The sequence below is a fragment of the Thunnus albacares genome, chromosome 8 (assembly GCF_914725855.1).
Source record: "Thunnus albacares chromosome 8, fThuAlb1.1, whole genome shotgun sequence".
Lineage (NCBI taxonomy): Eukaryota > Metazoa > Chordata > Actinopteri > Scombriformes > Scombridae > Thunnus > Thunnus albacares.
Genome location: NC_058113.1, coordinates 5,072,068 through 5,084,083, shown reverse-complemented (window position 1 = coordinate 5,084,083; position 12,016 = coordinate 5,072,068). Strand labels below are relative to the sequence as shown.

Genomic DNA, 12,016 nt, shown 5'->3' with positions numbered 1-12,016 from the left:
TGTTTCATGACAGACTTGAAAAAATGTGAACCTATCCTTTCAGTTTGATATTCCTGGCCTTGAAGAAAACTATACCGACAGTACTCAAAAAATACTCCATTTGTGTGTCCATCAAGTGTCTTCTTATACATAATACAAAATTTCTGAAAACAGTTTGAGTGACATCAAACTCATACACTTGTACATAATATACATATCAATCATAAAGTTTGTAAATCATAGCATTCCTGTTTCTTTGCAGGGGTGCGGTCAGAATACATGAATAAAGCTGCAAAAAGCATTTCTGAGGATCCAAGCAAGAAGGCATTAAGCAGAGTACATTGCACACAGGCACAACAAGAACCTGTGTACTTAGGAATTTGGATCATAGCTGGAGATAACACGCTTGTCTACACTGACAGCCAAACAATCTGCAATAAATTACCGGAGTGTTCTGACAGAGCAGCAGGAATGTTTGAAGCATTCTCTCAGAGGAGAAAAGAAGACTGTACACTTAGCTTCAGATTTAATGATGTAACCAAGCTCTTGCTCCTTTTTTGCCCTGATGAAGGTCCACTGAGGCAAAGCTTGGCTTTATCATTAAATACCTGAGTTAGAGCCAAGTGTATTTTATTAGATTTTTGGCATGTGTTGCTGTCTACCACATTGTCATTATCACCACCAGATGGTGCCAAAGTCCAAATGTCAGATCTTTCACATAGCAACTTTAATTAAAGCAGGCATTTAATACAGAATTTCCCTCTCTTTATGTGTGATTTTGGCAGAGTAGGTGTTGCTCTACTTGTTATACCATAAACTATGTGGTGTTTGAGTCCTCTAATGTATTCAGTCAGTATAAAATAAATTAAGTCAAGTTCATCATGTCTTGGGTGAGAAAGAGGGAAAAAAGTATCATGAATATTTAGAATAAAGACCTTGCGTTGATGTTTTCTGAGATGCTTCCCATGAAATGGTTCAGAAGTGAAAAAAAATTGCAAGTCTAGTTGACTCAAACAATCTTTATTTCACCAGCATGTTCAGCTTTTTCACATTTGTTCCTTTCTTGCTTGAGCATCCAGCTTGCTGGTGAAGTAGCAACAGCACACTCCTCTTCAAAGTTTCAAAAGTAAAAGGTCCACGTCAAGTAAAAAAACTTCAAAATAGCCACCAAACTTATTGTGCGACACTGACTGTACTGTATTAATAAAGCTCATCATTATTCATGGAATTCAGGAGAAAACTGTTCAACAGTTAGAGGGTTGTGCAACACAACCACTGTTTTAATTGCACTTAAGACACTGATTTACCTCTTTTTATCAGCAACATTTCTTCCTTTTCAGTGCCTGAGAAGGAGGACCAGAGGAAGCTGTACCACAGGTTGTTGTGACTGAGGAGCAGCGTCTGCACGCTTGTGATCAGCCAAAGCTACATTACTTGTCCTTTCTGCCCTCCTCCTGTGGCAGGGTCTGAGGTGTGGATCCATGAAGCACCAGCAGCCCACAAAGAGTGAGAGAGATGCCCACCCACCATAGAACTGCATGGGTCTCTCCAAATATCACCCTCCCCAGTACAGCCTGGACACACAAACAAAAAAAAAGAGACTCCCTGTAAAATGAAGACGCATGCTTTCACTAAAACTTTCTGCTGTGAAGTACAGAATTTCTGTTCACTGTCACACTACTGTTCAAAATAAAACAACGAGAGGGTGAATACTTGAGCACCATAGGACATTTCGAAGAGCTTACTGAGGAGATGAAGTTGGATGCGGTGGTAGTGACGGTGGCCCTGGCTGATGAGGAGCAGTGCCGGAGAGCCTTGGAGAAGAAGGTCCACATGACAGCATTGCAGGTGAACAGCAGGCCTCCACACACCAGCCGCAGGGGGATGTGGAGCTACAAACAGGTGAAATGAGAGAGCAGCAGTCAGCTCATGGCAACAGATGGGTAACAAATTAAAGGAAAATAAAGTGTAGTGAGGTGTTCAGAATAGCTTCAATGCTTCTTTACTTAGGCCATTAACTTATGATTTTCATCATCATTTCCACTCTTAAATGTACTGGAACTACCAGGTGGTATTAAAAAAAAATCAAAATTGATGCAGCACATCCAGAAATATTGTTTTTTTTTTATTTCATTAATTCTTCTTGCTTGTCAAAACCTGGCACCTACATTACCCACAAGCCAACATGACTCGATTCACTGGACTGTACAGATTTAGGTGTAATGTTCCTCCATGAGTGACGTCACTTGAGGCAATTTATCAAATTTTGTGCACCTCCCTCTGGAGCCATGGAAGGCTTTTTACTACTTTTTTCGCATATGCAGTAGTACTCCCCAAGAACTGTAAACACACTGAGATGTGTAAAATCTGTGGAGTTCCCCTTTAACCACAATCCATGTATATGTGGTGCCATTCATTCAATCAGTAGGGTCTTTTTAGCAGCAGACAGGGATGGCAGGAAAAGCACAGGTGTATCTAATGACATTAATTAAGGCTTAGTACCTTTCGGAAGCTTACTTCAGCGTCGTGTTGTACAGGAACAAGTTCACAAAAAGGAGCTTCTGAACTCATTATTTAGACACTATACATGAACACACATTGGCCCTGGCCCCTAAAACATTTAAAGGGAATTTCTCAGTCTTCGACCTGGAGGAAAAAGAAAGGACACAGTCTTAAAAAAGGATGTAGTGACAAACAGAAGTTAGTCTCACCCAGGTACAGCAGGTTGCGGCCTCTGTCAGCGCTGCCTCACACATCTCCTTCAGGTAGTCAGCACCGACTGACAGCTTGGCACACAAAGAGGCAGCGGCACCCAAACACCCCGCTAACAACGCGTAAAATGACCCCGAAATCATGTCTGGAGAGGGTGACACACACTTCCCTGACAGGAATCCATAACAGTTAATGAATCCAGACAGACAGCAGAGTCAAGTCTGAATCACAGGCTGTGGACCGGTAGTAACATTTTTTCTAAATAAAACCCAGCTTGGCGGACTTTGTCCATAAAGGTTTTACATTAGACCCAATACAACGGCTAAAGCCACCAATTATCGGCCTGTAGATAAGATATCTCAAGCAAAAAAATAGGAATTCTTGTGCAATGTTTTGCGAAAATGTCTTTCTTGGTGAAGCTAGTTTACATTCATGGTGCGTATTCAAAATGCCATAAAGCCTGTGTAGCCATGTAGCTTGTCTCAAAGTTACGTATGATATTATTCAGACGGCCTTATGGTGGTCTAAATAACTGCCATCTTTGTTGCGTGTCTCGGCGGGTGCCAAACTGCCATAAGGTGCTCGTTTTGCCTCCGACGAATTTCTCTATTTTATTCTGAAGACGAAGCACGTTTCCCCGATCACATCTTCGACGTCTTTACGTTGATTTGTCCTTTCCACCAATCGCAGTAGCTCCATAAGTCACGTGACACGCCGCGGCACATCGTAGTGACGTATGTTTTGTTTTGGCGGAAGCCTGTGCTAACATAGAAGTCTGTTTAGGCCCATTTCATTTGAGTATTTGTTTTTGCTGCTTTGCAATGAACAAGGGCAAGGTCAGTGGCGTGTCTTGGGTGAAACCAGCGGAGCCGTCCTTTCTGAAGAAGTTTAAAAATGATGTTGGTTACAAAGAAGGACCGAATGTTGATACTAAGGTATGTGGTGGTTTGGCTGATTTGGCTAGTCGTGTACATTAACTGAAGCTCGGATGAGGTTGTCTTTTACCAGCTTCATGTTATGATATATTGTGATTTAGTGACAGTATGCTGATCAAATAATTCACTACCTTTGAAACAAGACACACCTCCGCGTTGAAGCCTGATGCGCTCATTCAAACCACGTTGCCCCGCTTTCCCTTCACCACAGCTCCAAACGGGCTTATTTCTCTCACAGGTGGTGGAAAGTAACCAGGTACATTTACTCAACTACTGTACTTAAGTACAGTTTTAATGTACTTGTACTTTACTTGAGTATTTCCATTTGATGCTACTTTATAAATGTATTTCCACTACATTTCAGAGGGAAATATTGTACTTTCTACTCTATTATGTTTGTTTGACCCCTTTGGAGGGGCCCGACCCCTAGGTTGGGAACCACTGGACTAAACTAGCTAACTGTATATAAAGTAGTGTAAACTAGCTCCACCTCCAGCAGCTACAACAGTAACATGCTGCTCTAACACTGATGCTTCACTATTAATAATCTAATGATGTCATATATGATAATATATCAGTCAGAGGGACCAAACCACTACTATTATTTCAATACTTTAACTACATCAAACTGATAACACTTATGTACTTTTACTTAAGTAGGATTTTTAATGTAGGACTTTTACTTGTAATGGAGTATTTTTACATGGCTGTATTGGTACTTTTACTTAAGTAAAAGTACTTGTTCCACCACTGCAGGCTGAGTGTCTGGTAAAAGAAAACATCTTGTTCATATTCCCCTCTTAGCGTCAGGTGATGCCAACACTGGATGATGACAGTGGGAGTGATCGAGAGGATGAATTACCTCAAATTGTGGTCCTAAAAGGTGGAGACCTGACTTCAGAGGAAGTGAAAAAGATCAAGGAAGACATGCGTGCTGGCTCAGAGAAAGGTGAGACTAAATGAGTATTAACCATCTTATCACATGATCATTTCTCCTAAAAGTCTAATTCTGTTGGATTTCTTTAAGGCAACAGTGAGCATCTAACATGTCTAACCTGTCTTAGCCAGGTCTCCCTTGAAAGAGATTCTTAATCTCAGTGGGAGTCTCTTTGTTGAATAAAGGTTAAAAAAAACCAAAGCAAAAGCGCTGCATTTTCATAAATCCTGCAGATCTATAATTCTGAAAAACGTGTTTTTATAAGTCGCACACATCCATCTTGTCCACAGACGATGAACCTCCTGCTGATGGTAAAATCCTTTTCAAGAAACCAGCCAAGCGCTCCTCCTCAGACAAATTCCAGGGCATCACTGCCAGCTCCAGCAAAAAGAAGAAGAGTGATGGAGGAGAGAAGAAGGAGGAAGAAGAGGAGAAGAAGGAGGTGAAGTCTGGAAAGAAAGTAAAAAATAACAGCCTTCTATCATTTGGAGGGGATGAGGAGGATGAGGAGGACTAAATGTTACTGATATATTGTAAGCCAGCATTAACTCCTGTGACAGATGACTGACAGGAATCAAAGTGATGCTTGAATTTTTCATAATTTGACAAACAGGAATGGAGGTAAAATGAACAGACATTGTCTGGAGTTCATCCACAGTGTGCAGCCTGTCTATTCTTAGTTCTTTTAAAGGACAGTGCCACTATTTTTGCATGTCTCAGCCTATTAACTACAAGTAGTCTATATTTGATTATTATTGACAACTGTTCTGTTCATCTGAGTACACTGAAACTCAACTTGCAGAGATTTGAATTGCTTAAACAAGCAGTCTAACTGTCACAATTTGATGCCCTTGTTTTTTTTTTTTATAACTATTATCAGTCACAAACATGATCTTGTTTCCACATCAACAGAATCTGATAAAATAAGTTACTGTTTGCATTTATTAAGGTTAGTTGTACATTTGACATTATTATTATAACAGCTGCATGACAAAAAAACATATCTGATGATGTTTTGATACCTGATGACTTAGCTCTGGCAAGCTAACATTATCATCAGCATCAGATTTTTTTATGTAGAAAAGACCCACCACTCTGTTTGTCTTTTATGAACAAAAAAGAAACGGCAAACTCCTTTATTTTATACATATAACACTGAAATATCTAAAAACCTATGGTAAATATTGGAAGATGGTCAATAGTGATGTAAAATTCAGGTATTTGTAGTTAATGGGCTAAAAAAAAATGGAACACCTTTAGTGTCGTCCTACATCATCATATATGTTGTATTTCTTCTTACATTAAACACGTATCAGCAGTAGTTAGTGAGTGAAACAGAGCTAAGAACTCACATTGTTCAGGTTTCTGCATCCAAGAACACAGGAGCAGACTGATGCTGAGCTTTTGCAGTTTGAAAACGTTCCCTTAAAATATTGGTTCATACTCAAACTATGCAACTTTATTTGCTAAATGTAAATCAGGGCAACAACAGGCAGAAAAACAGATGAACTGACTATTTGCAACAAAATAAATAGTTTGCTTTTTCTCTGTGGTAGTCTAAACATGGGAAGTGCTTCTACTGGTAACAGTGGTCGCCACCCTGTAGAAAACCAGTGAGGCACAATTTACCAGTAGACATTTTGAGTATTTGAATTGCTCTGCCAAAACCTTGAGCTGACAAGCATCCACTTACCTTTCCCACATGTGACTGTGAAGTTTCTAGGAAGCATGTGTATGTTTGTTCATTGCTTTACTGTATGTGACCATTTTCAGTGGAGTTCTTTTTCTGTAAAGATGTTTGTGTAGGAAACATAAAGTACAAGGATACTGCAGCTGTGATGCACATTTTTTTTTACATATTTGTGGAAACAGCATCTATACTTCAGGAATTTGTAGGTCGATGCTGATAGAAGCATCAGCTATCAACTGATTGAAGCTGTCTGTTCCTTTATAATTAATGGTGCTGTTAACATCAATGGCAGCTCTGTTGGAATTTAAGTGGTACAAATTATAGTGCCCACTCACAGTGATATTGCACCAATTGAATTACAGTAAAAAAAAAAAAATCAGTTCAGCTAGCTTTGTTGCAAATGTATTCAGTGTTTTTTTTTTTTTCTTTCCAACATTCAAAAGAAGCTTCTTCCAACATCGTTTGTGGACTTGGAATCAAATCAGTGACAAACTGATGATTGATCATTTTTTCTGTGTTCTTGGTGCCTTTTGCCATGAAAAGGAAGCTGGTAAGAACACAGTTACAGGTCATTCACCCTCTTGTCTGCATAGCTCCTGGTGTCATGTAGCACTACAGACGGCTAATACGTAGATTGAGAACATGTTTAAAGATGCTTGTCGTTTGAAGGTGGCACTACTGCCTCTCATACATATTAAGATCCTTTTGCTGCTTTGAGTCTGAATCTTCAACTCCTGTTTGTTAGTGTGCATCTATGGTGTCATCAGATCTGTCATGTAGTGTGGAAGTGCTCATTGTGGAATTTTTAATACATTCAGTGATTCACTGAATGTATAAATATTTTCTAGCTTCGACAAAGGAGCTGTAAGAGTTTATGTAGAAACAATGCATTCTTGTTAATGCAATTGTATGAATTTTTTAAAATGTGATTTGGTTTTATTGTGTGCATTTTTTAGAGAATGGTTATGGCTGTATCATTTGAAATATAAAACATTAAAACAACTGTGCAACATCCTGTATTGTATTGCTTGTTGTTTTCACTGCGCTGTGGCTACTTTGCCCCGAGTGGTCGATGGAGGGAGCAGACTCGACAGCGACTGAACGAGGTGAAGATACAAAAATGTATTTAAAGTTTATCTGAAGCTAATATGAAGCTTTAGTCATCCAAATTAGTCAAATCAATATCTTTCAGAGTTGAAGTCTTTAGTGCCAAAGTCCCTCTTATTGTTACTATACTTCCACTGCAGGCCAACAGAAACACTGTCTGTCAAGACAGAATTTTTTACTGAAGATTGTGGAAGATATTCACTTTATTTGACTAATTCATACTGCTGAAGTCTTTCTCAGAATAAGGACTGTGGATTTTGGTCGCCATCACTTACATTGTAAGTGCATTATGAAGGATCTTCTACTGGTCAGTATGAACAGGAGGAATAATTACAGCAAGAAAAACATGTCTCAGTGTGTCATTTGGGCTCCTGACATGTTTTAAAACAGACTAAAAAAATATGAACTTATTTAATATCAGAACATTTTAAACTACACAAAAGTTGAACACTTTGTAGACAAGGGACCAGTCAAACATCTAGAGATGTGTGCAGAAGATGAGGCGGTGCAGGCCTTGGAGTTATATTAACAAAACTAACTGCAGTGGTGTTCAGTGTGTCTTGAAAATGAAAATCAACCGTGTGGGAAAGATGTATATTTAATACACAATATGCAGATTTTAACAACATCCATTCTGCATATGAGCTGAAAAATGAAAACACCAGTGTTATTTCAACCTCTTTATTCAAAAAGGCATGTTTCATTCTCACACCTGCATCCAGATCATTACAATTGATGGAAGAAACCTTGACTTAGAAAATCAAAACAACATAAAATCCTTGCATCTCGTGATAGGACGCTACACTCGCTTTAGTCATCGCAGCCTCCATCGTCCATGTAATAAATACACTCAATGACTGTCTCTGCTGAGCTCTGGAAACGATATGATTTCTTTTTTTCTTTTTTTTTTCTCCTCTTAAGGCCAATGCTATCTTCTTCTCCTGGTTTCACTTACGTTGGTGTTCTTGTGACAAAACCTCACAACAGAATCAAAGTCAGCTCACACAGGATGGATTATGTTTCTTGGACTATCTTCAAGAAACATGAATAAAGCGGATTAAATTATAGGGAGGATTTGGTTTACAGAGGGAACATATTACACTTTCAAACCATAATATATCACATATGCTGGAAGAAATAACCATGTTTATGCCACTGGTTGCATGACAGAGCTACAACTGGAACAAAGTGGAAATTTAGCCAATTGAAAAGAACCACTGGAGGCATCACATCTGACAAATAGTGATAGTGTAATGTTTTAACCCTCTGAAAGTGTATGTCCCCGTTCCCCTGTGAGGAAACAGAGTCTCCTCCTGTTAGCAGCTCACAAGACTTCATATTTTTCTAAATTCATGAGGGAATAAGCAGTGGGAGCAGAGAGTGTTTGATCCTGTTACCGTACCTGTGAGGGGAGAAGCAGTCTGGTATCTACAGAGCGCAGTGGAACATTTGACAGGAGATCAAAGGGAATCAGGCCTCACATTTGACTCAAAGACGCTGGTGGACGCATTAATAGACATTGTGTGTAGGAACACTACAGCGGTATGTTCACCAAACTATGTTCCCGACGAGGTGCTGCTTTCCATTCTCGTCGTTTTCAAATCGGAAGAGTGTGTTTTAAACGCTCAGCACCTTGGGTACTGAGCTCAAAGCGTTTCAGTTTTTAAGCTAATGAGCACTACACTTCAAATGTGTTTTAATAATCACTCTGGCAGACACGACAGACGTCCCCCTGTTAGCATATGCTACTAGCGATGAGAGCAAGAAGATGGGCTGGACCACTTTGCTCACATCCAGAGGCACTCACTCTTAATCAGTCCAATTTACATTCAGTTCAGTTCACCTGCAGCCAGAGTGATCATTAAAAACTACAGTTACAAAAAGCTTTTTTACCACAGATTCACTGTTTTCTAACCCTGAAGCTCACAAACCTGCCTGCACAATGCTGCTCTTTACAAATCATTAACTGGTAAAATGTAGACTTGAGTTCTTGTCCTGGCTTTCCTGAACCATCTTAAAAGATATGTTCATATTTAAACCCACTGAGTTGCTACTGACAGATGGATCATTCTGTTCTGTTACAACTCTGTTTTTATTTTTGTAGTTTTATCGGGTTGTAAACAAGCTGAGAATTTAGCCCGATTATGCAAACAACTTTATTTGGAGGCAAAAATTTAAGTGAGTGCACCCATAGTGTTGGTAATAATCCCTCACTGCTGCTGCAAAAACACTGTGTAGATCAAAGTTGTACCAGGTGGTGATGGATGTTTACAACAGACAGTTTGGGAAAATCATTTTGATGCTCGTCTTCATTTTCTCTTCCAAATAACTTGAACCTGGTGGTTTGTTTAAAAGCTGTCTGCCTTCTTTTAAGAGATGTTGCTGTCTGTTCTCACATATCACAAATGAACTTGGTGTTAACAGTGTTATTGGAAGCAAGTTGTAACAATTCTTTAAGTCGCCTGTGCAGTCTGGTTCTAACATAAAATGTCCTGTCAGTGCAGCAGTATGAGGCTGGATGAAGAGCGATGGCTTCTCCTTGTTGGCACGTGTGTGTATGTGTGTGTGTGTGTGTGTGTGTGTGTGTGTGTGTACAAGTATACTCCTGTTGATAACGGATTCAAAACAGAATTTAAAAGGAAACTAAACACAGATAAAAACAGCACATATGTTAACACTGTGATGAGATGAGAGGATGGATGTTCAAAAACTCAATTTCTGCAAAAATTCTCAAAATCTAACATGTATCAAGTGTGAGAATTTAATGAACTCCAACAAGGGGAAACACCATTACAGTCATCCTAAAGTCATGCTTTGCCTGTTTTCATTTGAGTGGATCTGAAGGGGGGGCGAGGGGGGGGTGGTTTAGCTCTGAATTTGAGACATGGTACAACAGTGGTGTGTATTCTGTGAGCTCCTCTGCAGGCTGTTATTTCTGTCTGAATGATGCAATGCATAGAGCAGTCCTAAACTGAGGACAACTAATCTCTCTTGCTCTCTCTGCCTCCTATCACTCACCGGCACGTTCAAGTACAAAAAAGAAAATACGAGATAAAGGTCACAGTTCCTCAGGTTAAAACCAGTGTGGGGAGGGTCTCGGACTAGCCGACATCTCCCATTCTCCGCCTCCTTGACCCCGCTTATCAGGTCAACGCAATCTCCGGTTTCCTAGGTGATGATAACATTTCCAGCCTGGACCCTCCAGGTGAGGACGCTCGGGGATGACGGGGGGGGGGGGGTCTGGAGAACCTCTGGTGTTTCCTTATTCATCTTGATTGGTGGATTTACTTTTGCTGCTTGGTTTTGTTGAAAGTTTTGTGTTTTTTTTTTTTTTTTACGTAAGATTGATTCCTCTCTCCCGTCCACGGTGTGCCTCTGTTGGTGGTGGACGCTTTATAAAGATTTCTTGGTCAGTTTCTTGCCCTTCTTGAGGGAAAGCTTGTTCCTGATGTATCCACGCTTCCTCTTGGCTGTCTGCAGAGGAGACATGATCAAAAACACACTTGTTCAAACTTTTTCTATTAGACATGAAGTAAGACTTCCAGTGCCCAGATGGTGTAATGTAATGCACCTTTAAATTAAATTAAAGATGGTGTGAGTGGAAATGAACGGTCAAAACGGCTTTAAAGTTAACGTTTAAAGTCAGAACTGCTTTGGGCAATATTCTCTGATTTTCCTTTAAAACATGAGGTCGTATATGAGAAAATAAAACTGGTCTGAAGTGTCTGTGATTGAAAAAAAAACAAAAAACTGAAAAAGCTATTGACATAAATGTGAAAAGCTCTTCTGGCACTTTTGCTATGGTCCCTAATTTTCAGTTTGTCAGTTTTCTGTCTGCTGTCAAGTTGTTCGAGGAGCCAAACTTCAATATCTAATCATGAGGTAAAAGTAACATCTGTTAGAGGTAGCATGACATCAGCAGCAGTCTGGGAGGGCACTCCAAATGAAATCTATCTTCAGGGTGTTCTCATACATTAAGCTGCGGCAGGTTATGGCCATAAAGAAGCACCGTGTTTGGTTTTGATCATCACAGAGCCGGCTTGTAATGATTTCTCATTCAATCCCCCGATGTACCAGCAACTGATCAATATCACAGGATTGGATTCAGGCTGCACATTTTCACTTTATTTTCATTTTGCTGTTTGTTGTCATATAGCTCAGAGTGGCTTTCATCGTGACTCTGTTGCCATGAAACAAACACCCTGCAGTTGCTGTGAGGATACACAGAACTTTTCTTTGCGGTACAGTCAAGCCTGAGCCTGGGAACAGCTCGGTGGTTGGAGAGGACTCCGTCTTACCTTTTTGGAGGTGTACTTCTGCTTGGTGGTGTCGGTGCTTCGCAGCTTGTGCTCCACACGATCCCTGTTCTCCAGCTTTTTGACCTTATAAATCCTGACCAGCCAGTGCTCTGAGGTGAAGGCTTCCTCCAGGTGCCTCAGCTTTATGTCCTTGTTGCCGATCTCAGCGTTACGTGTCCGGTCAAAGCCCGGTGGCGTCCGGAAGTCCAACTTGACAGAAATGAAAACAGATGAAGAAGTTAATCCTATTTGTCCGTTTGAAAGCATTTTATTAAATTCATTGCGTTCTTTAAAAATCAATAATTTTCAGCTAAGTATACACTGCAATACTGTCCTAGTGGAGGAGGGATACATGTTG

General features: G+C 40.1%; 3 protein-coding genes across 4 annotated transcripts in view; 1 reads left to right on the top strand and 2 right to left on the bottom strand.

Moving 5' to 3' along the window:
* Window positions 1-983: 983 nt before the first annotated feature.
* Window positions 984-3,279, bottom strand: tmem42a (transmembrane protein 42a). Of its 2 annotated transcripts, none has more exons than XM_044359141.1 (3): window positions 2,691-3,279; window positions 1,725-1,871; window positions 984-1,553 (listed from the first exon to the last, which is right to left on the bottom strand). In XM_044359141.1, exons 1-3 carry the CDS (start codon window positions 2,832-2,834, stop codon window positions 1,410-1,412), a joined length of 435 nt encoding a protein of 144 aa, XP_044215076.1. In that variant the 5' UTR covers window positions 2,835-3,279; the 3' UTR covers window positions 984-1,409. The 2 variants fall into 2 exon arrangements, with proteins under 2 accessions (XP_044215076.1, XP_044215077.1); XM_044359142.1 differs by lacking the exon at window positions 2,691-3,279 and adding an exon at window positions 2,482-2,627.
* Window positions 3,280-3,398: 119 nt separating this feature from the next.
* Window positions 3,399-7,265, top strand: kiaa1143 (KIAA1143 ortholog). Its single transcript, XM_044359140.1, has 3 exons — window positions 3,399-3,626; window positions 4,431-4,575; window positions 4,854-7,265. The coding sequence occupies exons 1-3, from the start codon at window positions 3,513-3,515 to the stop codon at window positions 5,078-5,080; spliced, it is 486 nt and encodes a 161-aa protein (XP_044215075.1). The 5' UTR covers window positions 3,399-3,512; the 3' UTR covers window positions 5,081-7,265.
* A 762-nt stretch (window positions 7,266-8,027) lies between these two features.
* The window catches only part of LOC122987317 (dolichyl-diphosphooligosaccharide--protein glycosyltransferase subunit STT3B-like), a 60,974-nt gene continuing 56,985 nt past the window's right edge, over window positions 8,028-12,016 (bottom strand). Inside the window, exons 15-16 of the mRNA XM_044359131.1 lie at window positions 11,659-11,868; window positions 8,028-10,834 (exon numbers count right to left, since the gene is read on the bottom strand). Of these exons, the coding sequence (XP_044215066.1) occupies window positions 10,754-10,834; window positions 11,659-11,868 (291 nt within the window). The 3' untranslated portion in view covers window positions 8,028-10,753. The remainder of the gene's footprint in view (window positions 10,835-11,658; window positions 11,869-12,016) is intronic.

What these genes read in the sequence shown, in the direction of transcription:
- kiaa1143 (XM_044359140.1), top strand. Translation starts at nt 3,513, where the DNA reads ATGAACAAGGGCAAGGTCAGTGGCGTGTCTTGGGTGAAACCAGCGGAG. An exon ending in GACCGAATGTTGATACTAAG is followed by an intron (nt 3,627 to 4,430) that starts GTATGTGGTGGT and finishes TTCCCCTCTTAG; the next exon opens with CGTCAGGTGATGCCAACACT. An exon ending in GCGTGCTGGCTCAGAGAAAG is followed by an intron (nt 4,576 to 4,853) that starts GTGAGACTAAAT and finishes TCTTGTCCACAG; the next exon opens with ACGATGAACCTCCTGCTGAT.
- tmem42a (XM_044359141.1), bottom strand. Translation starts at nt 2,834, where the DNA reads ATGATTTCGGGGTCATTTTACGCGTTGTTAGCGGGGTGTTTGGGTGCC. An exon ending in CCGCAACCTGCTGTACCTGG is followed by an intron (nt 1,872 to 2,690) that starts GTGAGACTAACT and finishes ACCTGTTTGTAG; the next exon opens with CTCCACATCCCCCTGCGGCT. An exon ending in CATCCAACTTCATCTCCTCA is followed by an intron (nt 1,554 to 1,724) that starts GTAAGCTCTTCG and finishes TTGTGTGTCCAG; the next exon opens with GCTGTACTGGGGAGGGTGAT.